The sequence below is a fragment of the Sciurus vulgaris genome, assembly GCF_902686455.1.
Source record: "Sciurus vulgaris genome assembly, chromosome: 1".
NCBI lineage: Eukaryota > Metazoa > Chordata > Mammalia > Rodentia > Sciuridae > Sciurus > Sciurus vulgaris.
In genome coordinates, this window is record NC_136461.1 from 79,229,832 (window position 1) to 79,257,704 (window position 27,873).

At 33.8% G+C, this 27,873-nt stretch overlaps 1 protein-coding gene across 3 annotated transcripts; it reads left to right on the plus strand.

Moving 5' to 3' along the window:
* Positions 1-15: 15 nt before the first annotated feature.
* Positions 16-27,666, plus strand: CDC7 (cell division cycle 7). Of its 3 annotated transcripts, none has more exons than XM_079149213.1 (12): positions 16-122; positions 897-1,021; positions 8,595-8,678; positions 8,984-9,119; positions 13,887-13,980; positions 14,068-14,210; positions 15,038-15,284; positions 15,931-16,026; positions 16,819-16,997; positions 17,866-17,948; positions 20,278-20,427; positions 23,885-27,666. In XM_079149213.1, exons 2-12 carry the CDS (start codon positions 907-909, stop codon positions 24,274-24,276), a joined length of 1,719 nt encoding a protein of 572 aa, XP_079005339.1. In that variant the 5' UTR covers positions 16-122; positions 897-906; the 3' UTR covers positions 24,277-27,666. The 3 variants fall into 3 exon arrangements, with proteins under 3 accessions (XP_079005339.1, XP_079005337.1, XP_079005338.1); XM_079149211.1 differs by having other exon boundaries at positions 72-122; positions 827-1,021; XM_079149212.1 differs by lacking the exon at positions 16-122 and adding an exon at positions 133-398.
* Positions 27,667-27,873: the final 207 nt, after the last annotated feature.

Consider the following 27,873-nt stretch of genomic DNA (forward strand, 5'->3'; position numbering starts at 1 on the left):
AACTCCAAGCAGCGAGGCGGGAAGTGTTGCGCAGGCGCGTTTGGCCGAGCGCTAGGTGGGGAGCTCTAGGAGCCGGCGACCCGGGCATATGGGGAGCTACAGAAGTTGTACTCCCTTAAACCGTGAGTTTCCGACGGTTTGTTCCACGGCGCGGGATTGTGAGGTGTTAGGAGCGAATTCTGGGCGGTGACTTCGGTTTTGTCACAGTATAGCGCTTCTCTTCTCCCCGACTTCAGATCCTTACGACCTGCGGCGGCAAAGTCGCGCGCTTGCGCAGAGCATCCGGTTTGGTCTCGGGTTTGGCGAGGAAGGTCTTTTCCCGCGGCGCTCGCGGCCCGCGCTTGCGGTGGAATGCCCATTCATTCCCCTTCTCTTCCTCTGCTCAGCGCTCGCGGCCGGTATTGCATTAGTTCTCTATCAATTTGCGTGGGACGTTGGACGAGCCTCCTGGTGTTTTCTTTCAGTAGCAAGTCGTTTCCCCCTTCATTCTTTTTCCTCGGGACGAACGGTCCTCCACTCTCCGCCCACCTCCTTCACACTATGCCGCAGGCTTGTGCCCAGGCTCGCTTCCTCAGCTGTCCCCAATCCCTTTCCACTGCTGCCAGCTGCTGCTGAGGCTGCCCCAATTGGGAATTTCTCCCTTCGGCCCCCTGCCGGTGTTTCTGGAAGGTGACAGTAAAGCAAATGAGATTCCTTAGAAATGGTCACAGTTTCCCTTGCTTTGGGGATTTGAACATATGGTGCGCTTTTAAGTGTTTGCCCCTTTGAGGGCAGCAGCATTGTTTAGTGCTTGGTTCAGTGAGTGATTTAAACTAACCTTCTCCAGCATTCAAATTTTCACAGCTGCTTTGCTCTCCCTGTGGACCTGACCCCTTTGCTGACATTTTGCATCCCAGTTGTTTTGTGATGGAGGCGTCTTTGGAGATTCAGATGGATGAGCCAATGGCTTTTTCTCCTCTGCGTGACCGGTTTCAGGCTGATGACTCTTCAAAAAAATATGAGCAGAATTTTAAACTTCCAGGTATGTGTTTAATTCCAAAGATAAAACAATTCAAAAGATGCACAGGCATCTGTATTTTTTATTGCTTTTTAAAGAATAATATTGAATCTTAAAGTCAGTTTTATGTTTATATAGCATCATTTTACAAACATTAAAGATTCGGAAGATCTAGACTTAGGATTAGATTGCATTTTAAGAGGATCGTAGTCCAACCTGATCATTTTACAGTTGAAGTAGCTAAGGTCTAAATATTACTAAGAAAGCACGTTTGTTGGTATCCAAACTAGAACTTCTCTTCTAGACCAGCTGTTATCTCCCCTTGCCTTACTGCCTTAAACTTGATTTTAGAAATTGACACTGGAGGGATCTTCACTTAAATATTCAAAAGCAGAATTCCTTGACCAAAATGAATGAAATTTTTCTAGCAATGATAATATGCCATATCTCAGTTGTACTTAGTGAAATGTTTAACCATAACCCAGACCTTGGATTAAGAAGATGGAACAATACCAGATCTTGAACACTAAGCTCTATGCCTTCATTCCTGCTCCATTCACCACAGTGCCTGGAGCATAGTGGGCATTTAATAAGTATTTTTTATATAGAAGATTCCAGTTGACTCTTTTCCCCCCAGAATATAAGTAAATCATCTTTTTCATCTTTGTCCTAAGCAAAATTAGTGTTTACCCAGAAGATACTAATTTTTACCTTTAATCATGATGTGTAGTTTATATATGTACACCACAAAAGACCCCACCCAAAAAACATGACATCACATTTTTGTTTTCTCACTAAAACTAAACTTACCTTTGGTGTCAAAATGATTACTTTTCTCATTGTCCCTATATTTGGTATTTCAGTTACCTGTACTTAACAGTTGACCCTGTCACCCAAATTTATCTTCTTTTTAATATGTATAGTATTGCCTTTTTCCATTCCTATTTCTACTTCATTAATTCATTCCCTTACACTTTGTTCTTGAATTACAGTGAATTTTCTTATCTAAATTATCTGCTTTCATTTCTGTTCCATTCTCCAGCTCATCTTACATGCTGCTACTAGATTAATCTTAAAGTACCACTGTGATCCAGTTTCATGGATGCTCTCCCTCTTCCCTTCCATTTTCTTGCTCTTACCTATTTTTCACAGTTTTAGCTTTGCCTCATTAGTCATTGGACATGTAATACAATAACATAGTCATTGTATTATCCTTGTATTGTTTAGCACTTTGTATTTTACCTCTTTAGTTTGGCCTCCTATGTAAGTTGTGCATTAAGTAGCATGTATGAATGGATGAATCTGATTTGGTCCTAGCATTATGTTTATGATCATGCTACTCTTCCAGTATTCTGAAAATGTGCTGGGAAATAAAGAAAGGGTGAATTTTATTCCCAATTTCAGAAGTTTTATAGCCTTTACATAACCTAACATTGGAGAACATTTTAAATAGTGCCTATGATAATTTATAAAACATGCTGAAACTTTATCCATATGGTTCCTTTTTATAGGACTTAATAAAAACTAAACTTATATCAAAAACATAACTTTAGTAAAGGGTAAGTTGATGAGGTCCAGGCACATAACTGTGTCTTGATCTAATTGGGAAAGTGAGATTAGATCATGATATAACTATGTGTTCTTTATCCAATAGTGGAACTTTTAATGTATCTCATATTCCCAGAACCAGACAGGTTCTAGTAATGTAATAGGTGCTTGAAAATACTTGAATGAAAGATTTAATGCAGTGATATAAAGTATAATACTTGGTGTAATGGATGAATAGCAAAGCCCTTCATTTTGGGATATTTGTCGGATTCTTACAACTTTTTCTGGTAAAAATTACACATGCTAATTGAAGAAAATTTATGAAGTATAGAAAACCAAAATAAGAAAATATTATCCCACTACTCAAATATTGCCAATGATTGTTTTATTCCTTTAGTCTTAGAGATATATTTTTAAAACTATAAATTGGGATTATAAGGCACTTATTTCTAATCTCTACCTATTTTTCTCTCAGTTGAGTTGTTGGAGATTGAACCCAGGGCCTCATGAGTACTAGGCTAGTGGTCTACCAGGGAACTTCCTCTTCAACTCCTCTAGTCTCCATCTTTTGCTTAATATGTATCTTAAATATTTCTTGTGTACTTAAATGTTCTTTAACTTCTTTTAAGTACCATTGTATAATATTAATTGCCTTTTATTGTTGAATTTTTAGATTGTTTTCTCTTTTTTCCTATTAAGAAAAATGCTGCACAACTTGAAGTTCTTGGCATAGTATTGGATCAAATGTTTGTTCTTTCAATGTTTCATTAAGTTTTTGTTTTTTAAAGTATCTCTTCCTATGTGCCGGGTTTAGTAAATGAGAAAGATCTGCTCAGTGAAACAATGAAATAAACTTTTCATATACTGAATATCTCCTTCGTGCTGTTAAACTATACTTATTTTCTATATATTTTATGGTGGATGTCCATAGTTCACGCTTCTAAAATGGGTTATAGATACAATCTTGGTTTGCCTGAAACAGATCCAATTTATGTTTTTTTTTTCCCCACAAAGTAATTATTATTGATGTAACCTTTCACTGTGAAGAATGTTTCAATTTGGTCAGAATGATAATGGATACCCCTACTTGTAGCACGGAGCCCCAGAATAATGATGATGTACATTACTAAAGTGTTAGTTTTACTCCATGTTAAGACATTGAAAATATTATTTGTTGGAATACTTATTAAATATCTAATATGTGCAAACACTTTTTTAGATGGTAGGGATATATCTGTGCATAAAACAGAAATTAATGCCCTCTATCTAATGGAAGGAGATAATAAAAGAAATATAGTGTTCCAAAGTGATTAATACTATGAAGTAATGTAGAAGGAAAGGTGAGATAGGAAGTACTGGGCAAGGAGATTGATTTTAAGAGTAGACATTCAGAGAAGACTTTGGCAAGGTAACATTTGAGCTTAGACTTGGAGGAAGATGATGGAGTAGAGCTGTGCATCTGTTCAGGGAAGAGCATTCCAGGCTGAGGAAATGGCAAGTAGAAAGACCTTGAGATGGAAGTTTGCCTGCCATTAGCACGGAGGTCATTGTGGCTAGAAGACAAGTGATGGGAATGAAATCAGAGAGAGGAGAGTTTTGGCTTTTATATGGAACAAGATTTGAAACCATTAGTCTTAAAATTTCAAAATAGGAGCCTAGAACCTAGGGTAAATAGAGGTATTTAAATTTTTTTTTTTTTTTTTTTTTTTTTTTTGAGCGTTTTGAGGTCTTTTTCAGGAGCTTCCTCCAGTCCTCAGAGTCTATATCCTTTTGTCTTTGTCTGGTAGTATTTTCCAGCTTTTGACATGAATGTGCTTTTCTGCTTGTTTACACTCATCTTCCACTTCAGAATTTGAGGATACTACATTCACTTTAGTTGTCAGAAGTTTTACTATTGTTTAAAAATGTTGGAGTTGTTCTGTAGTGACAGGAAATCTTAATGTAAACATTTTGAGTTTTGTGAAGATGGGTAAGTACATAATAAGTGAGTAGTGGTATGAAAGTATATTAAACTTACAGTTATTCACATGGCTTGTATATTACAGCATTTTCTTATTACATCTATTTTCTGTCCTGTGATCTTTAACAGTTAACTGGTATTTCTACTACTGTTTGCCAGCTCATGCTTATACAAAGAGAAGTTCCAAAGTGTAGAACTTGTACAAAAACTATAGTAGCTGAAAGGTAAAAAGTTAATCTGATCCAGTCCTTTTATTTTATAGGTTAAGGAACCGAGAACTAGTTTAGTTTGTGATGGGTTGAATCCAGATATTTACATTCCAGGCTTCTTGTGTTTCAGCACTATCCAATAGAACATTCTGTGATAATGGAAATGTTTCTTTATTGCCACTTGTGGTAATGCAACTGAGAAAAGTAATTTTTAATTGTATGTAATTTTAATAAACTTAGTCGCTTGAACAACGAGTGAATGCATAGAATATTTGAATACACTAACAAAATGACTATAAAACAAGCACTTGAATGTTTAGTAATACAACTGCAGTTGTTAAAATATATCTAAACACTAAGCTGCCAGTTATACTATAATACAGTGTTCTGTTATCACCTAGAAATTTTTTATTTTATACTTACTGAAATAATTCTTTTAGACCTAAGTAGACAAATAATTGTATATCTGGTTACTTATATAAAAAGGAAAATAAAAATTTCAGTTCTCTTGTAAATTTTTGTATTTAAACCATTGATACCCCATTTTCCTTTTATAATACTGTTTTGTATACATTAATGGTAACAATTTCTCTGAAGAACCACTAAAAATAAATCATTGGGAGGCTGAGGCAGGAGGATTGCAAGTTCAAAGCCAGTCTCAGCAACTTAGCAAGATCCTGTCTCCAAAAGAGGTAGGGGGTACTGGGGATGTGGTTTAGTTAATCCCCAGTGCAAAATCATAATCATAATCATGCTTCATTGACTGTTAAGAATAGCCCCATATGTGGACATGGCCTATATTTGAATTTTTCATTTCCACTTATTCCTACAGTCATTTGATTCTTAAGGGTTAAATAAACACTCTGATTTTCTTCAAATCACTGACACCTGTAGGTCTTCATGCTGTCTGACAACTGTAAGATGCATCCCAATTCCAGAGTTGCTAAAATTATGTCTTAGAATCAAAGAAATGTAATATCAAGTTGAACATATCATTTTAATACTGATGAAAGTCCTTTTTCTTTGATAGTGTGGAATTTGAAGTTAGTTGGAATAAACACTTATTAGGAAAGATTATAATTTACTATGCAACTGTGACTGCTAGAAAGCTGGACTTTTCCCCAAGCCTTGTTTTTGGCTTCCAGAGTGGAAGTAGTGTGGTGTGACATTTAAGCTTTTGCTTTTTGTCCCCCTACAGTTGTCTCTGGATGCCCATAATGATAGTAATCATTCATTTATTCAGCAAAAGTGCCTTAATGCGTTCTAACTAGGAACTGAGGTGAATTATACCAACAGGGAACCTATGTTGATGCAGCTTTGGTTCTAGTGGAAGGAGGCAGGCAGCAAACAAATAAATAAACAGGATAATTTCATAGTTGATAGTTAAATAAACAGGGTAATAGGAGAAATGCTAATTTAAATAGTGTGTCAGAGGAGTCTATGACAGTTGAACCAGCCTGTGAAGTTAGAAGAACATTTCTGTTCTTGAGTACTGGAATTGAATCCAGTACTTTGGGCATGCTTAGCTGAGCATATTTCCAGCCCCTCAGATAAGAACATTTAAAGCAGAGAAGCTAATAAAAGCAAAAACTACCTTAAAGAAATAATGTTAATAACTACAACGGTAAGATAACTCATTGTCATTTAATATTTACTATGTGCTAGGCAATGTGTAAAATGCTTCATCAATTTTAAATTTTATCTAATCCTCACAGAATCTAAATAGGATATGTACTGTTACCCCTTTTCTATAGATGGAGAAACTAGGACTGGGGATGTAGCTCAGTGGTAAAACACTTGGCTAGCATGTGCCAGGCCATGGGTTCTATCCTTAGTGCTCCCAAAATAAATAAGAAAACAGGAAAGTAAGGTTCATGAAGATATACTGCTCAAGGAAAGTCATACTTCCATGGTGTACAGTGGGGCCAGAATTCTAACTTGGGGCCCCATTTCTGTATGGTATATGTAATCGCTGTTACATTTCCTCTTGTATTGAAAGCTATGAAGGTTCTCCAGTCTACCTGTGGTACAGATGGGAAGGTTGAGGGTAATTTAAGTCAATTTTTACTATTTATATCAATGGGCTAATATAGTAGAAAGAACACTGGACTAGATCTTCTTGGCCTCTTATTTGATCTCCAACCCTTCTTGTTCCACATCCCCTTGAAGTTCAAACTCCTTGTCATTTTTTTCTGCTTCAGAATTTTACATGGCTTTCACTAGCAGTCTCTGCTTTTCCCTTCCTCAGTTAAATTGTATTTCATTATCTCCTCACCCTCCCCCCCACCCCAATCATGAATGCCTTTTTCCTTTTCAGTGTCTTTACATACATAGTTTTTTCTTCCCAAAATGTCTTCTTCCACTCATCTGAAGACTTCCTGGTACCTTCAGAAGGATTTGTCTCTCTTAAGGCCACCATTAATGTATGCATTTGTCTCTGACATTTATATTTGTATGAAAAATAGTAATCATTTTCCTATACTAGACTAAGCTCATAGAGAACAGTGGCTGTGTCAGTTTGTTCATTTAAAAAATATACTCATTGCTGAGCCTGTCTACATGTGTGTAGACAGTGTGAAATTTGGCAAATGATTTAACTTCCCTGAATAGAGTTCTTATTCTGAAAATTCAGGATATTATTTCTGTTCTGCCAAAATCACAATGCTGTTACAAATATCCGAAAAGATAATACATGTGAGTGCTTTGAATATGTCTTAAACTGTTATAGTATGTGGAGTATTGTGATAAAAGTAGCTGATGCTTGGCTTAGATTTTGCAATAAAATCTGAAGACACTTATGTAATTCTTTTTTGTTTCCAGTAGTTTATCAGATTTTGTACTTATTTTAACCACGTTTTCATAAAAAGCTTATATTTATATTAAAATGAGGATAATTACCAGTATTTGGAACCATTTTTTTAAATATTGTGAAATACTTTAAAATATTTTTAAATGATTTGTAACTAAGTATTCAATACATAAAACTTTTCCAGGAATAGACAGTTTCACCAATATTTTGCACCATTTCTCTCCATAGTTCACAAACTGTCAATTTTTGCTTTCCATTATTCTGTTTTTCCCAAACAATGTAATGTGTTCATTAAATGATTAAAGGCCTGTGAATATGTTTTTTCTGTGTTCAGTTGTATCCTGTACCTTGTTAGATTGTCAAGGAATTATTTTCTTCCAAATGTTTTATACAATAAAGTGTACTGAGATAATTTGTATGGACAATAACATAAAATAAAACAATACTGAAATTAATTTTTAAAAAAACTTTTCTGAGCCCTTTAAGATTTTATATCTTTGGGGAAAGAAATAGTTTTCAAGAACATTACATTGTGTCCTTGTTATGCCATCTAGTGATCATAGCATAAATTGTTTATTCATTTTTTATATTTATTTTTAAATTTATGTTTCTTATTTAGCTTTTTTTTTTTTTTTTTAAGAGATAGGATCTCACTATATTGCTCAGGTTAGCTGGCTTCAAACTCCTAGGCTTACAGGATCTTCCCGCCTCAGCCTCCCGAGTCACTGGGAGTACAGATGCTCACCGCAGTGTACAGCTTTAGTTTGTTTTTAAATTCAGCTTCTTCATTTTAAAAGCCAAATATGAAATAGCAGTGTAGTTATTTGTGTGTAATTACAGCATAGTAGAAATTTGCTATTATAATTCTGGGACTGTCTTTTTGTCCATTAGCTAAAATAGGTATATGTGAATGGTAGGAGTTTGATGGGATTTTAAATATTCTTAATAATTTTAAGATTCACTAAAACATTTGTGATTAATTGTATTTTAGAATTTTATATTTTTAAGTTGAGAAACTATAAAAGAGCTCTAATTGATTATATTATTTATACTTTCTTGTTTCTTTGGTAGGTGTTAAAAAAGATATTGAGAAGCTGTATGAAGCTGTACCACAGCTTGGTAATGTGTTTAAAATAAAGGATAAAATTGGAGAAGGTAATTTAGGGATATATTTTATTAGTCTTACAAGTTTTTCCCCCTTCTGTTTTCATTGCATAATCTTGATTTTCATTATTATTTGTTGAAAAATACCCTACTTTAAACTACTAAGACCATGATAATATTATTAATTATGGTAACAACTTTTTTCCCCCTGTATAGAGTGAAAACATAAATATTTACAGTAAAATGAACAGTCCTGTTTTAATCTATTATGCCAGAGTTTGTTAATCTACAAATAGCATCATTTCATTAACATTTTAAAAAGTGGGATATTTAAAAATTAATAAATTGTTTTACAGGCACGTTCAGCTCTGTTTATTTGGCCACAGCACAGTTACAAATAGGACCTGAAGAGAAAATTGCTCTAAAACACTTAATTCCAACAAGTCATCCTGTAAGAATTGCAGCTGAACTGCAGTGTTTAACAGTGGCTGGGTAGGTAATTTAAAGATACTTTTCATTGATTGGGCTGTATATAATTTATAATATTTTAAAGTAGATGCTTAACAGGAATTAGAGATTATGCATGAACTGAGTGTATTTTTTTAGTCACTTGTTTGCAGTTTGCAAGTACTTTGTCTCTAACCTTGCAATGATTGGTTAAATATATATTCTTTTAGAGTGAGTTTCTCTTGAGGCCCAACTTGACTTTCTGTTCTTGTACCACTCTTTGTAACCTTCCTGCAAAATCATAAACCTTGACTTCCATGGTCTAGATGGTTTCTTAGTGTGAGGAACTCATTTTTCTTAATCTTCACAACTATCAATAGCTTTATCTCATTATTTAGAATAACAGAATTATTTTCCATGTCTTTCGCCTTAGTTTTTTTTTCTGGTTCATTCCTGTCATCATATGGACATGATGTAGTTAGTTATCCCTCCTGATATGTCCTTCTTCTAGCTGCTCCTTAATTTCTTGTTCCCTTTCATAGTAAGCCTCTCAAAAATGGTCTGTATACTGTTTCTACTTCCCTATGTTCCCTTCTGTATACCCTTAATGTACTGTTCTCTTTTAGTTGAACTGAAACTGCTTTAGTAACAGTCAACCATGACTCCAAATATCACTTAACATAATTGACTTTTTTAAAAAATTGACACAAGATAATTGTGGACATTTTTGGAGTATGGTATGATTACTTGTGTGCTGATCAAATCAGGGAATTAACATTTCTGTCTCCTTAAACATTTATCATTTTTATATGTTGGGAACTTGGAATACATTTCTTCTCGTTCTTTATAAAATGTATAATAAATTACTGTGAACTTTTGTCAGCTTACTTTGCTGTAGAACACTAGAAGGTTTTCCTCCTAACTGTAATCTGATACTTATTATCCAAACTCCTTTTATTTCTCCTGCCCTCAACCTTCCTATCCTCTAATAATCTTTATTCTATTTTCTATTTATATGAAATTAACTTTATTAGCTTCCACTTCTGTGTGAAATCATGTGGTGTTTGTCTTTCTGTGTTTGATTTATTTAATTTAATATCCTCCAGTGCCATCCATGTTGCTGCAAAGGATAGAATTTCAGTTTTTATGGCTGAACAATATTCCCTTGTGTATGTATACTGCATTTTCTTTATCCATTTATTTGTTGATGGACACCTTGGCTATTTACTATTATGAATATTGCTGCAAATAAACACAAGAGTAAAGTATTTCTTTGATGTATAGATTTCATTTCCTTTGGATATATACCCATAGTAGGACTGCTGAATTGTATGGTGGTTCTGTTGTTAGTTTTTTGAGAAACCTTCAACTTGTTCTCCATAACAACTGTCCCAATTTAACATTCTCATCAACAGTATATAAGGATTCTCCCTTTTCTCTTTGTCACCAAGCATTTTTTTTTATTATAGCCATTCTGATTGAGGTGATGTCTTGTAGTTTGATTTGCATTTCCCTCATGGTGGATGGTGTTGAGCATGTTTTCATATATTGTTGAACATCTGTATATCTTATTTTGAGAAATGTCTATTCAGATCACTTTCCTGATTTTTAACCATAGTATTTAGGTGTTTTGCTGTTGCATTTTTTTCAGTTCTTTATGTATTATGAACACTAATTCCTTGTTGGATGAATAGTTTACAGATATTTTATCCCATTTTGTAGGTTGTCTCTACTTTGTAAATTGTTTTTGTTGCTGAGCAGAAACTTCTTAGTTGATTTAATCCCAGTTGTCAATTTTTGCTTTTGGTGTCTTGTCCAAAGGGAGGGTGGGGGATCCTCATTGCCTGGTATTATACCAATGTCTCAAAGTGTTTCTTCTGTGTTTTCCTGTAGTAATTTTTTGGTTCTAGGTCTTATATTTATCTTATATTTAGATCTTTGATTATTTTGAGTCTGTTTTTGTATATGGTGAGAGATAGGGGACTATTTTTATTTTCAATATGTGGATATTCAATTTCCCCAGCATCATTTATTAAGAAGAATGTCATTTCTCCAGTGTATGTTTTTAGTGCCCTTGTTGAAGATTACCTGTTGATGTGTGGATTTATTTCTGGGTTGTTTGTTCTGTGTTAGTTGTTATGCCAGTACCACTGTTTTGGTTACTTCAACATTATAATGTTTGACATGAGTTACTGTGATGCTTCAGCTTTTTTCTTTTTGCTTAAGATTCTTTGGCTATTTGGGATCTCTTTTTGTTTCATAAGAATTTCAGAATTGTGTTTCTAGTTCTGGGAAGAATGCCATTGGTGTTTTGATGAGGATTGCATTCAATCTGTAGGTTACTTGAGAAAGTAGGAACATTTTAATAATAGTAATTCTTCCAAACCATAAACATGGGTATCTTCCATGTTTTTGTGTCTTTAGTTTCTTTCATTAGTGTTTTTTAATTTTCATTGTAGATATTAATAGTTGATTTGAACCTTTGTCTTTTTTGACTTTTGTACTTCCATACTTCCTTGGGTTTTTTCAGCTTCATTTAGCCTTTCATTTGCAGTTTGCTTGCCAACTTTTCCTCTTCCTATTCTGCCTGACACCTAAATATTGGAATTCCTCAGTGCTTGATCCTGGACTTTCTTTTCCTGTACTCTTCTTAGATAGTATCCTGCAATTCCACATGGCTGATACTAATAATTCCCAAAAGTATATATCTAGCCTCAGACCTTTTCTTTTAACTACAAATACACACATCTGCCTATTTGACATTTCCACTTAGGTGGCTGATAAATATGTTATACTTAAATGCCAAAAACTAAATTTTAATTTACCTTCCCCAGCCAGAAAACCCCCTACCATAATAAATATTCTCATCTACCAATCTCTGCAAAAGGTACCACCATTTACTCTGTTACTCAAGCCAGAAACATGGAGATTATCACCAGTTTCTTCATTTCTTTCCTAAAACATATCCATCTTGGTCATTTTGCTTCCAAAATATATTTTTAGAACTTATTCATTTCTGCCTTTGCTGCCACTACCTTAGTCCAGACCTAGACTACTGATATAGCTGACTTCTCCTGCCCTATTGATCCCATTCTCACACAGCATTCAGAGTGATGTTTAAAGTATTGTCATATCCCTTTTGATTTCTTTCAAATCTCTTACCATAATCTGTCATTATTTGTTACCTTGTTTATCTGCATATACACTAGATAGTAAACTTCATGAAGACAGAAATTGTGTTAATATTATTCACTATTGCATACCTAATGTTTAACATAGTGTCTGGCAAATAACAGTACCTACTAAATATTTACTGAATGAGCTTATTTCTTTGTTTTACTCCTCTCTTTATTATAGAAGATGAGATACCCTCTCCAAGGCATAATTGTGTGCATTTTAGTGCCCTGGATAAAATAATTTCTTTTTCTGTGCTTTATCTTCCTCTGCCACTCTTTCTGAACTTCAAAAAGTACATGCTAGGGCTGGGGAGATAGCTCAGTTGGTAGAGTGCTTGCCTTGCATGCACAAGGCCCTGGGTTCGATCCCCAGCACTGAAAAAAAAAAAAAAAAAAAAAAGTACATGCTAAAAATGTCTTCATCTGATTGGCAAATTGTCTTTGTACTCCACTTCTAGTGAATCCTATTTTCCTTCCTTATCTCCAGCTTTGTTTTTTCCTTTCCACCTAAATTACTCTCCGAAGAATTACCAGTTAATTCCTCATTGTTGAACTGAAAGCCTTCCCTCAATCCTTATTCTCTTTGACTTCCAAGCTGATCATCCTTTTGTTCAAAACCTCTCATTTTGTTTTCCCTCTCATTTTGCTCATCAACTTAGAGGTTTTATTCCAAGACTCATTTTTCTCTTCTATAAAATTTCACATTAGATAACACTTCTACAGGTACTTTCATTGACTTCTCCCTTCACTTCCCACTTAATATTTAGTCTCGTATCTAGATATCTCTATCAAAATTATGAGGTCCTGGTTCTAGATGTTTTCTTGTATGATTTTCCTACTTGTTTTGTTGCTGTGCACATTGTTTTACTCACTCAGGTCCAAAACCATGAAAATCAGCTACCTCATTTTCTTTACCTTTTATAAAGCAGTATAGTAGAGTGATTAAGAGCATAAATCTGGAGCAAACTGCCTGATTCAAAGTGTGACTCCATGAGTTACTAGTTCATGGCTTTGGAGAAGTCCCATAACTGTTCCATGCCTTAGTTACTTCATCTGTATAAACAAAAAGGTATGTGTGGGGGTAATAGCACCTTCTTCATAGGGTTGTTGTAAAGATTGAGTTTGCTAATAGGTGTGAAGTCCTTAGAGCTTGGCATGTAGTTAATGTCCAATACTAGTTAATGTTCCCTATTATTTTTAAAGTTTGCTTCCTGTTACCATCTTACCTGCTACTAAATCTTGTTAATTCATTCTTGTTCATATTTTCCTTCTCATTCTGCCACTTGCTGAAATTAAAATTATCTCACTTTTGAATTGTTATTGAATTATTAGCCTCATAACTAGTGCTATTTTTGTTTCAAAAGAAAATTTTATCTTTCATGTAAGTTAGTTAAATGTTTTTATTATCTTGTATGATGATTTTAAGTGAGTTTTCTGGAAATGTGTATGCATTGCTAAAATTACATTTTTAAAAAAGAGGCATAGGACTGAGGACATAGTTCTGTGGTAGAATGCTTGCCTAACATGCACAAACCCCTCAGTTCAGTGCCCAGCACTGTTAAAAAAATAAGGAGGCATAAAGTTCCAGTTCATTTTAACCTTTCCTTTAAAGTTTATTTTGCACTTTTTTCACTAGGGGGCAAGACAATGTCATGGGAGTTAAATACTGCTTTAGGAAAAACGATCACGTGGTTATTGCTATGCCATATCTGGAGCATGAGTCTTTTTTGGTAGGTTTTTTAATATTTCTTGAATTTTTACTAGCTAAATGTTTAATTGGAAATAATTTTATGATCTCATTCATGACTTTATTTTAGGACATTTTGAATTCTCTTTCGTTTCAAGAAGTACGGGAATATATGTTTAATCTGTTCAAAGCTTTGAAACGCATTCATCAGTTTGGTATTGTTCACCGTGATGTTAAACCCAGCAATTTTTTATATAATAGGCGCTTGAAAAAGTAAGTATGAAGAATTCCCAGAAAAGTATTTATGCTTAAATGAATTTGTGTTATGGAGTCCTTCTCTTAGAGAACATGCTGAAACATCTATGTACAGATTATTTCTGTTTAAAGTTTTTATTGTGACTGAGGAAAGGAGATGCAGTGAAGAATATAAAATTATATTTGTAAAGCAATATATAACATTAGATGTACCAACAGAAATAGCACTTAAGTAAAAAAGACTTGTGCTTTTTTGTCCTTATGCGTGTCTCTCATCTTTTGGCTTAATTTTTCTGTGCTATTAAATGAGGGAATTGGATGATATTATAGCCAATTTCCTGGTACAACACCAAAGTTCTATTTCTGTGTATATTTTTATGTTGATTATATACAGAGGCATTATAAGCTGAAAATAAATACTGCCATTTATACAAGGATCATATTGAATATATTGAGAAGATTAAAACTGTAATTCTTTCTTGGGCTTTTATGTACTTCACTTTTGTCATTGATTTTCTTAACTTTCTAATTATATACTATGATACCATCTCTGCCACTATCAAAGTATTTTACTTATAATATCCATCCCTCTTCTGTCTTATCAACATATGCCATGAGAAAAAAATGAAAAGAATGTTTAAGTGATTGAGGGATAATATGTTCCTTAATTTTCAATCTTAATTAACTATTCAATCTTCACTTTGGAAATTTTTTTTTTCAGGAATATTATAAATTCTTAATTGTTCCTGAAAAGAACTAGTTTCTGCAAGAGTGGTTTAAGAGTATTACAGTGTTACTGAATTAATTGTTAAATAGAAGTAAAAGTGCTTAATTATGTTTCTTAGGTACGCCTTGGTAGACTTTGGTTTGGCCCAAGGAACTCATGATACGAAAATAGAGCTTCTCAAATTTGTCCAATCTGAAACTCAGCAGGAAAGTTGTTCACAAAACAAATCTCATGTGATCACTGCAAACAAGAGTTCATTGAGTGGCTCAACACCTAAGGAAATAGATCAGCAATCTACTGCAAAAACTGTCAAAAGACCCTACACAAATGCACAAGTTCAGATGAAACAAGGAAAAGATGGAAAGGTTCTACCTTTTTATATTTTATAAGTACTAGCACTATTTTAGAAATGTACTCCTTCATCCAACAGGGGGAGCTATAATACTAGGATAGTACCTGTAATTAAAAAAGGAAAGCTTTTTTTTTTTTTTTAATTGATTATATGTATTCAGTCGATTAGATTTTTACTAAGGTCTGTGCTGAATCATTTTACTTACTATTTTGAAACTAAAATTTTTTATGTAGTTGATTTATAATGTCTTCATATTACAAATTAAATTATATGGTAAAATGGAAAATAATAAATTTTCTTTGCATGTTATAAAGTTCAGAATAATTATCCTTTTTAAAAGAAAGCATTAGTTATAGGGAAAAAAGTCTGAAGTGTCTATCTCCATTTTAGCTGCACAGCAAAAGGTGACATCCATGCAGGTGGTTTTTGAGATTTTTAGTTATATATGTTTGTGGGCTATGATAACATTGTATGGGTCTGAAGAGTTTTGTCTAGATTATTTTCTGCTTTCACAGAAGTGTTTTGATGCCTGAGAATGTCTTGGATGCAGCTGTTTTTATTTCATGTCACTTAACTCTTTCAAAACTATGGCAGAGTACAGCTGGCAGAAAGTGTTACAGATATAATCCTTATTTTCCTTGTTTTTGTTGGTATTGTAGGAGGGATCTGTAGGCCTTTCTGTCCAGCGCTCTGTTTTTGGAGAAAGAAATTTCAATATACACAGCTCCATTTCACATGAGAGCCCTGCAGTGAAAGTAAGTAATGTAGCTTAATAGTGCAATGGTCAGTCAGTCACACTGAGGAAAATTTAGGTAATGACTAGATTAGCATTTATGAAGTAAAATTTGGCTTTGGCAGAAGTTATTACTGCTTTGAGAATTCAGTCAAAACTTTTATTTTCTCCAATTTTTTCCTGAACATTTCTGGTGGAATTTTTCATTTTTGCTTATTGTTGTTCTTTCCCTATGGAAACATTTGGAACGTTAAGACTTTTTCTGTCATCTTTGTTAGAATGTGACCTCTGAATGCCTAAAATAGTTCTAACACATAGTTGATAGTATAAAGAAGTTTGTAAAGTTAACAAAATTGTTTTCAATGTTAGAAGATTTTATATTGACTACAATATCTTGTGATAGCTAGACAGCTTGAGCAACAAATAAAAACTGATTTTAGCCAAGGTAAATGTGCAGTTTATAGTTCTGAAATGGAGTTAGACACTAAAACATAACTGTTTTACATTTGTAATATATCGAATTACTAATAAAGTCAAATGTTTACCAGATTTTTAGTGAACTTTCAACAGAAAAAGACCTTAACCTTTTATTTACAATCCAATAGAATTCAGCCATTTTTAAAAGTTCTACTTAGACTGGAACTGGAGTTACATCTCAGTGGTAAAGTGCTTGCCTCATTTGTGCAAGGCCTTGGGTTTTATCCCTAGTACCACAAAAATAATTATGCTTCTGCTGTTGCTTTCTGCCATACTAGCTTATGAAGGCATCATGTTAAATGTCATGAAAATAGAAAATATGACTTTTCTTTTATAGCTTGTAAAGCAATCAAAGACTATGGATGTAATATCAAGAAAGTTACCAACAAAAAAGAAGGCTATTTCTACAAAAGTTATGAATAGTGGTGTAATAAAGAAAACTGCCAGTTCTTGCCCAGCTAGCCTGACCTGTGACTGCTATGCAACAGATAAAGTTTGCAGTATTTGCCTTTCGAGGTAATGTGTTGTGATGACACTATAAAATCACCAGCATGCTGTCAGACAAGATTAGAAATTTCATTAATTTTGGTGGATAATTGATTTTGTCAGTGAAAGGAATAACATAGATGTATGAACTGCACAGGCATTGATGTAGAACAATACCTTGAAGAGCAAATTATATAAGTATTGTCACATATTATTCATTTAACATTCATATGCTCTTTGAGAAACAAATTTGCTCTTTTATGCAAATATGAGGAGGCAGAGAGTAACTTTTTAGAAGCTTGAATCACACATTTTGCTGGTATCATCTTTTCTGTTTTTTGTTTATTTCCACCTATGTGGTATAAACAGGTCCAAATAATAGAGCTCTTTTCTTTTTCACCTCTCCAGCTCTTTGCCTCATAAATTTCTCCCTTTCAAGACTTGACTTTTGTAGAGCCTTTCCTGACTCACTCAAATATATAAATGAGTATGTTAAAATTCATTCCCAAACATGAATTTTTATACAAATACCTTTTGTGATCTATTTTTCTGTTATGTCTTTTATCAACTACCATTTTTTTGTGCTTGGAAATTACCTTAAGATCCTTCTGCAAGCAAAAAAAAAAAAAAAATCATTGAATTCAGGAAGGGTGGGGGTGACCATAGAGACAAAATCAAAATCAGGATGTTCATCACACTGGGTTATCATTCACTTTTTTTTTTTGTTGTTTCAATTGTACGCAAATGGGATACATACTGTTTCTTATCATTCACTTTTAATAACTTACTTATATCAATATCAAAGCAAAATTTACTCTGAACTACAAATTGACAAATACTATTCTTTGTACTTAAATAGTTTAACATAACTAGAGAAATTTTATTTCTTCATCTTAAGGCGTCAGCAGGTTGCCCCCAGGGCAGGTACACCAGGCTTCAGAGCACCAGAGGTCTTGACAAAGTGCCCCAATCAAACTACAGGTATGTTGCACTGGAAATACAGGTATGTTCAAATGAATTGTTCAGATATATTTTATATAATCTTGCTTTATGACTGATATTAGTCTGTCCTGCTTTTAATTAAATTATTAAGTAGTTCTAGCAATGTGGCCTTCCCATTTTTGAGATAATGCTATTTTTATGAAAGTTTCTCATATGTTGCTTTTTTAAAAAATAGTGTACTTTGTCACCCTTGTGACAAATTGCATTGAGTAATTTTTACCAACTTTAGGTTTGCAGCACTTCGTCTGCTTACTTAATACATCAAAAGTTTTCTGTGGTACAAGTATAATTGTGTTTGATTAAAATTTTTTTTTGTTATTATGAAAACAATATAATAGCAGTTAAAGGATTTTTAAAAAGGAAAAAAGAAAAATCTACGAAGTTGGCATGGAAAAGTAGAAAGGGGACTGACTGCTAGGGAAGGAGAAGGGAAAAGAGGGTCATAGTGTAAGTACCTTGTTTACATATTTGAAATTATGACATTATTTTGTACAGTTAATAAGGGCTAATAATTATAATTTTTTTAAAAAATGTTGTGGAACTGGAAACCATTTATTCATTTTTGTTGAATGAATAGATGAACCCTGCTATTCACTTGGATTATAGGCTTTGAAATAATGCATTCATTCATTGTATGTTCTGTGCTTGCTAATGATGTAAAAATTAATGAGACCATCTGCTCACCCTCTAGTTAGTGCACATTCTCAAATAATTATAAAATAATGTGTTGAGCATGATGATAAAGCCTTACACAAAGTATTTAAGGGGTATTTATTCTAACCCAAAGGGATTATGAAAGGAAGTTAATGGAAGAGATGACCTCTGAGATAAGACTGTGAATTGGGGTAGAGGATTAGCATTGAGTTGTGAGCTGAGAAACTGAAACAGCATAGTCTAGCCATACAGGAAACTGTAAAAGTTTAGTATTGCTAGAATATAAGACACAAGTCGAGGAATGGTTAGAAATAAAATGGTAAAGAAGTATACAAGGTCAGATCCCATTTTTAACAGTTGGGTTTTATACTAGAGACAACTACTCATGGTAAAGAGTTGATAATATTGTATTCTAGATGTGTCATTCAGGCAGGTGTGTAGAGAAGATAGATTTTGGAGGCTCTTTGGGTAAAAAATGATGAAAATGTGAATGGGAACATTGGTAAGAGAAACGAAAAGAAAGGTGAAGGATTGGAAAGGCAGAACTTGGTAGGAAATTGAATGTTGAATTTAGGTGTGGGGAGGTAAGTGGGGGAAAGGCATTCAGGATGTTTATCAGATTATTAGCTTGAGAACTTGGGTGCTATCAGTAATCAATATGGAGAATAAAGAAGAAGTAACTGGTTTATATAGGAAGGTGAATTTGGAATGCTGCGTAATTTGGTTTGAAAAATTTGTGGCATCTCCAGATGTTAGCAGAGTAAAAGTTGAAGTCTGAAGTTCAAGGAAGGAGCTGGGCTGGAAATGCAGCATGTCCTCATTAAATAAGTGGTAGTTGAAGCTGTATGGTGGATGAAACAATCAGGGAGAATATAGCAGAGGAAGAGATTGAGACTCTGAGGAACATCATCACTGAAGCCTTGGCACAGACATTGAAGGAGTTGTTAAAGGTATAAATTGAAGAAAGAAAGGCAAATGGTCAGCTGCCAAGGGAATAGAGACAACAAGTTGGTAATACTAAAAATTTAATTAGGAGAAAAGATGTCCCTAAAAGAAAAATAATGAAGCTGAGCTAGGTATATTTTGTTTTGTTTTAGGTGGTTCTGGGTGTTGAACCCATGGGTAAAACTGAGCTAGTCTTAATCTTATCTGCCAGAATTCCAGAGATGAAAGTTTCTATAGCAGTAGTTGGTGTTAACATCTGGCCAAAGAAGGATTCTAGTGTTCAGTACTTTTCACTAGAATGAGAAAACATTTTTACTAGTGTAGTGTAGGTTTTGAGAGGCATCCAGATTTTTTCCACACAGCTGTTTTTGGTTTCTTTTGATCTTATAAAATGTATGTTTACTTATGAGTTTTCTAATGATGAAATACCCTTTTACCTTACCAACATATTGTTCAAGAAAGAAAACATTGTATTTTTTAGTAAGAATGTTGAGTCAGGAATCTTTGGCATACATTACAATCACTGGGGGGTCTTTTTAAAAATACCTAACTCTAGACTAATCAGAATCTCTGAGGGATTGAGGCTGGGCATCTGAATTTTTTAAGGTCCCAAGATGATTTTAATGCATAGTAAAGGTTGAGAACTTTTTATTCAAATGATGAAATTAGAAATTTGGAATTTATTTTTAAAGTTTATTTTCTGTTACAGCAATTGACATGTGGTCTGCAGGTGTCATATTCCTTTCTTTGCTTAGTGGACGATATCCATTCTATAAAGCAAGTGATGACTTAACTGCATTGGCTCAAATTATGACAATTCGAGGATCCAGGGAAACTATCCAGGCTGCAAAAACTTTTGGTAAGCAGGTTTATATTATAGAACAAAACAGATGCTTTTGATTTTCTTCTGCAAATCACTTAATAAATTATTACAAAATTCTCTTTACAAATAAACATAATCAGTGTTGATAAATTATCTAATCATACATAGGAAATTCTTAATTGTATGAAAATACATTGCATTCATGTAAGAAAATTATTTCTTCTCCTCTTTGCTTGTAATCATTAATTTTACCAATTATAGAGTACTAAACTACTGCAGTATTTAAAGCTCAGCTTCATAATCTTAAACAAAAGAATAAGGAATAAAAACTACTTTAGTGACTTTAATTACATAAATATTTACCACGTATTCTACTTGGTACTAAGAATGTCCTCAATTGATTTTTGTCTAATAAGTAAAGAATTATAATACAGCCTAATAAGGACCATAGTTGGGACAAGAATGTAAATGTGTGTTAGTAGTCAGGTTTTGAGGGGTAGGGTAGTAGAGAAGTGAAATGAATAGACACCTTCTCAGTTGGAGTAATTTTGTAAGCATGTATTGGAAATAGGAAGTCATTTCCACACAGGTTCTTCTTCAAAACTGGGATATACAGTTTATAGGGCACCTGAGAATTCTCTCAACCTTTCTCTGTCCAACAACCTGAATTCAAATGCCCACCTTGAATTTATTCTATAAGCACAATTACACTTGATACTTCCCAAAGAGAGTGTTTGATGGAGTCATTTTATACCATACAATGTGGAACACCCCTATGGACAATGTTTTAATCAGCCTACCTCAAGAGTAACTGGGCTGCCATGTGCTCAGTCCCAGGATCAGTGGGTCCTAATCAATAGTACAGATCAGAATTTTCTGAGTAGTTTCAAGAAATTTATATACCTGAGTCTTTGCCATTCTGAGAATATAATTCAGAAAAATATACTGAAAAAGGCTTCAGGTTTGTTAGTATGAAAACAAATGATTTTGACCACAAACCACTTCTTTTTAACCATTGCAAAAATCATTGTCTCTTGCTTAGGTACCAGTACTGTGGTCTAATCCATGAGGAAAACTTAGTGGTGATTTTTAGGAAAGCCTCATAATAAAGGCTTGCCAAAAATTATTTCTGCCACCAAGTCACTCAAATCACCTTTCTTCTAAGTCACTCAAGTCACACCAAGTCACCTTTCTTCTAAGTACTGTAAGAAAATTTACTTGAAGATAATAAGATGAAATAATGCACACATACAAGGAAAAAATGATTGTGAATGTAAAACAAGATTATTATCTTAAAACTGGTATTGCATTTTAATAAACATGAGTATGTTTATGCTTAACTAGTTAAGAAAACATTTATCTACTATTAAATAACTAGGAGAACATTATGAACATAAAGTTTATCAGCCAGAACCCAAACATTTTGTTGAACTTGACTCTTCCCCCATTAGTTGTCAAAATTATAATGAGGGCCACGAGTAGAGTACATCTGACACAAAAATACTTCAGAGCAGATATCAAACAAGGACTTTTAGAAGTTTATCATTATAATGCTTGTTCTCATTTTAAAAAATAAAAATGCTATAATATAGCACTTGTCTTTTTTTTTTAGTATATCTTCTGTAGTTATTTTTAGTCAGAGTATACTATGACTTTGAGCTGACTACAGAAGACTCAAAATTTAAATACACAATCTGTGTTCCCCTTTATAACACAAAGAAATGACTTGCTTGAGATTAGCAGTGAGAGTACCTCTGCTTCTCTTGTGTATAACCTGCCCCATTATTCTCAGCCCTTAGATCTGTCCCCAGTTATAGGTCATCAGTAGTACTCATTGAAATGTATTGAATAATTTCAAAAGAAAATTTTGAGCCAAAACAAATGCCTAACAGATAGTAGTATGTAACAAAATGCATTTTGATTGAATGTACTAGTGTAAATTACTTTCCCTGTATAGTTTAAATGTGCCATCTCTTTAGTCATGTACAAAAACAATTTAGACATATTGTACAGCTTGGGACATGCTGTAACGTACTATTTTTATTTCACAATCAGATCAGGCTAATAAATCAAGGAATAAACTGTGTGACTGTTCTCCTCTGGCTAGAATTTCCTAGAGAAAATAGGAATGATAGATTTAAAAGTGAAGAGGAATTGACCTGTGGTGTCCTTACCAAACTTAGCTGGTAGTAATTTGTTTCCTTTTGTTTCCTCTTTTGCCACATTTCTGTTTAATCAGGAAATATAAAGCAAAACTAGTACACAGTTACCTGTTTGTGTGCATGACTTATTTTTGCCTGTGTCTTAGAAGCTGATGGTAAATTATTTTATAAAGACATTTATATTTTAAGAAACTTGAGATCTAGTTTGCTTATTAATTCATTCAGAAACATTATTGGGGCTTTATATGTGCCAGGTACTGTTGTGAATCTCTGCTTTTTTATAGAGCTTAAATTTCCTCTCTAATGAGGGGAAGAAAGTAAATATTTACTAACAGAAATGAATAGTACTGAAAAAGACAAGGAGAAAGGGAATGAAGAGAGCTCAGCTATTTAGGATAGGTTGATCAAAAATAGTACCTCTAAGAGTGTGACATTTGAATACAGATGTTCAAACAGTGCCTTTTCGTTCTAACAGACATTAACTGAGCACCTAGCAGGTTCTGGATTTTGTATAGGGTTTGGGGGTTCAAAGATAAATAGGACAGTCCCTATCTTCAAAGAATTAATGGTCTTGTAGGTGAGACAAACATACCTTTTACCAGTTACAATGTATTGTAGCAAAAGTAATAATAGAACTCTTCCCAGGATATGACAGAAGCTTAACATGATCAGTTGTCTCTGAGTGTCAGATATCACAGAGGGGCTTCTTGAGCAAGGTGGAGATATATGTGGGAGCATCCTGGGCATACAAGGGTGTGGAGTGCTCATGCTCAAAAGCATAGAGGATTGGAGGTAGGATGAAGGGTAGGAGCTAAGACTAGTTAAATATTACAAAAGCATAAAGTGAAGCTGAAGAAGTTCACAGTCAAGTGAGTACTTGACATAGCTCAGTAAGTCACTGCTTTCTAATTACTATTTCCGGCTTTATGGTTTGGCCTTCAATTGTGTAGTTCAAATATAACCTAAAAATAGTATGTGGTAGCTAGACACAGTGTTGCACTTTTAATCCCAGTGGCTCAGTAGGCTGAGGCAGGAGGATTGCAAGTTCAAAGTCAGCCTTAGCAATTTAGCAATACCCTTCACTAAAATAAAAAACAAAAAGGACTGGAAATATAGCTCAATGGTAAAGCACCCCTGGGTTCAATCCCCAGTAACCCCCCCCCCCCCGCAAAATTGCATGTGGTGCTCTGTTAATATTCTGTGTATGTGCATATGTATGTATGTATCCAAAAACACTTGGCTGGACTTGCCTGTTTTGTGTGAGAGATGCTTTTGGTATATGCAAATGATATAATGAAATAAATGTGTATGTATTTTTGTTTTTTCTTTAGGCAAATCAATATTATGTAGCAAAGAAGTCCCAGCACAAGACTTAAGGAAACTCTGTGAGAGACTCAGGGGTCGAGATTCTAACACTTCTAGATTAACAAGTGATATCCATGGATGTACTTATGACCCATCTTTTTCAGAGAAGACTGACCAGAAAGCTTCTTACGTCATACAAACCTCCCAGGCACAGCACTTAGGGAGTTCATTATGTAAAGGGGATAGTAATGGCTGTGGTAGTCATTGTGATGAATCTAGTACCAATTTAAAAGGCTGGGATGAAGTACCTGATGAAGCTTATGACCTGCTTGATAAACTTCTGGACTTAAATCCAGCTTCCAGAATAACAGCAGAAGAAGCTTTGTTACATCCATTTTTTAAAGACATGAGCTTGTGATGATGGTTCTTCATTTAATGTTTCTGTTGTGTGTTGTGAGGTGAAGAGTTTTTGTAATAGCTATATGTTCTTGTTGAGACCAGGGCAGGGTAAATAATTTATTTTAAAATGTTATTATCTGATCTCATAATAGGTTGTAAAATATAGATTAAGACTACTTTGAAATATCTGGGAGAATTCTTTGGACAAACAGCATGATCTCTGAGTTAAACAGATCCAAGTGGAATCAGACCTTTAGTTTCCCTCAAACTTTTCACTGCCATATGCCAAAAAAAAAGGAGTAGTTTTATTCTAGCACATGGGTTCAGGGTGAAAGTATTAAAATTAATGGGTGTGATAGGAATTAAATGAGTCAAAAGACTTAGTTTCCTGATTCCTTGAGTATGAGCTCTGTCCTTTTGGAAAGTACAAAATGGTGCTGGTACTCTTAAAGATTTTATAAAGATAATTTCCTTTCCTAAAGTATATCTTTTATGAACACTAAGACAGTAAGGAAATGTTGGTCATGGGGTAAAATATCCCTTAAAATTGAATTTATCCATTTAAAAAATATTTCACGAATACATTTTTGTGTAAATTGTCTTATTTTCTTGGTTTTCCTTCCTTCTCTGCCTCACCTAACATAGTCACTTTGGAAATCACATGGCATTCACCATAAAATTTCTGGATGTTATATTAAATGATAGATGTGTTTACAGTTGGGAACTTAAAAGTAATAATATATACACTGGTTGATAAGGGAACACCTTCAGGACTAAGGTGAGTATTGATAGTCTAAAATTTCCTTTTCTCTTTTGAGTGTGTATTTTTTTTTTTTTTAACACCATCTCAGTATTATTAGATAGCTACCCAAAGGAAAAGTGAATACAGAATTGAGAATATTACTGGAAATTTTTTCTCTACCTAGAACCCTTCAGATTTCTATACCCTGTTTTGACTAAGCTGATCTTATTCAGAGAACAATGATTTAGGTGGATTGGGAAAAGAGGTAGTGAAGGAGGCAAAGTGGAAAAGTACCTAAGATAGAAGTTTATATATTATTTACATTCCAGAATGACGTGTATAGCATGTAGCATGATGTGTACAGCATAGCAAACTTCCTATTGGAAATAAGTCTGGAGGAGTCGATCTGAGGTTCATAAACTATAAGAACAGCATAGGGACAAATAGTCACTTTGTTATTTTGAGCATTGACAGGTCAGTATGTCTACCTAATCTGTTTGGTAAATGTAATATTTGGTAAATGTAGATAATGTTTGTGTGTATTTACACTATTGTAGATATACCATGGCTTTGGATCTGCTTTCTTATGCTATAAACTTTCTTGAATATGCATATTAATAGTTATTTTTTATTTTTATGTCAGACTGATTTTAAAAATGATTGTTTAAGCCAGTCGTGCATGGCATGTGCCTACAGTCCCAGCTACTCTGTGGACAAGGCAAGAGGATCACTGTAGTCCAGGAATTTGAGCCAACATGAGCAATATAGCGAGAACCCCGCCCCCTTTTAAAAGAAAAGGGGGGGATGCCAAAAAAATTTTGACCACTGGGAGTATTTTCCTTTTGAGATTAATAAAACATCTCTCTTAAGCAAAAGTGGATAATAGGTTAACAAATACTGACCTGGCTCAAGTGATCTATGAATGATAGATTTTTCTATTTTACAAAGTTGCTAATTGACTTAATTTATAGCATATTTATCACAAATTATGAAACAGTAAACCTCAGTAACCAAAATGAAATCTACTTAGCTAAGATTTTGGACTCAAATATCCTCAGAAAATTAAGAGGAAGAAAAAAATAACTACCAGAAGAACAAGAGAGAAAGATATTTTCTAAGAAAGTTTAGAATTCAGAGTTGTTTTAACTTTCTGTTGGAACAGGACTTTGTTGATATTCAAGGAGGGAGGTAAAAGACTTTTTTAAAAATACCTAATATTACAAATTTGCTCCTGGGGAATTTCAGTTCCACTGGAGAATGTTGCCTCAATTTTGGGGAATTGTTCCCAATGTGCTGGATAAAAATAAGGGATTTCCATATGCCTATTCTTATAGTTTCTAAGCCTTCTGGGTACCATTTTATAATGGCAGGTACCTCCCTAAAATATTTTAATTGGACAAAATAGTCATTTCTATAGAAAGATTAAGAAGGTAATGAGTTAATGCCATTTCCTATTATTATAGAAGTTCCTGGAATATTCAGCTATTTTTCATTGTCAGCTTTTTAAAATTCTTACTAGTCAGACTCTTGAGATAAAATTGTTAAGGGTGTTTTCATTTATATCGTTAGACATTTAGAACTATTAATATAACCAGCTACAAGTATTAGTTTTTGAAACAGGCTGAAGCTCTCTAGCATTTTTAATGAAACTTTTCCTTATAAGGAGATGATTATGGTTGTCTTAATGACCTAAATAAAAATGTGGCTCAAGAGTGGTTATTCCAAAGAATTAAATTTAGTTTATTTCAAAATCTGAACAAAAGTCATCAAGTAGTGTTCATATTTTAGTTTCTGGCATCTGTACTTTAGGGACAAAATTATGACACAGATGTCAGGATATTGATTGCATTAAAAGCTTAAAACTCACAAAACTTGCTGGCTTAGATTTTAGTAATTTCTGTTGTTTATGTAATTTCAGCCCTGCATGTCACCAAAAAGTTATTTATCTTAAGAAACTGTGGCCAAATTTGGCGGGTAATGCTGTCTGCCAGTGTCTGCAGATGTATTGTTTCCGCCTACGTTGGTGCATGTTGTCTGTGGTCTTTAAAGAACACATTATCTAACACCAGACATTGTCAACTCTATCCTCAGATTTTTTTTCTATGTTCTTAGAACTGATGTTGGTATTTCCTAATTTTGTCAAATTATGTGTTTAAACTCCCTTCCTTGAAAGGTTGACATTATCCACCATATACCAGATAAGTAATCAGAATTAGTTGATGCTGTGTCAAATTACAGTAAGGTTTTCAACAACGTAACCACAAAAGTCAGTAGTAAGGCAAGTATTTAATAAATAATGTTTTAGATATCTAATCTAAAGTGAAAAATCATGATCCTACAAGAGCAATTTGAATTGGTTGAGAAAATTCTAAAAGTGAAGACCAGAAAAGAAATTGCAACTTAATTTAAGAGCTTACTTTGATCTGCTAACTTTCTCTCAGTAGAAGAGAATGAACTCAAAGGATAAAATTATCCTTAACCTCTGTTTTGACTTTTAAAAAATTAACAGTTTATAGAAAAGAATTCAAAAGGATGAGTAAAAAAAAAAGTTTAGATCATATGTGTGGGGCTGGGAAGTATCTCAGTGCTAGGGCACTTGCCTAATATGCATGAGGTCCTGGGTTCAATCCCTAGCACCACAAAACAACAACAACAACAACAACAAAACCGAACATTTTTAAATAAGAAAGATGACTAGAAAACAAATGTAAATGATTTAGAATTTCTATTTAAGCATGCAGATATATTTTTGAATTTAACACTTGAGGTCCTAGCCATTAAGTAGATTCCATCTTGGACCTTCCTGAGGCAATTCTTTAAAAAAAGTAACAGGTTTAGACTAGAAAATTAATCCTAACATGAAGGAAAATAAGA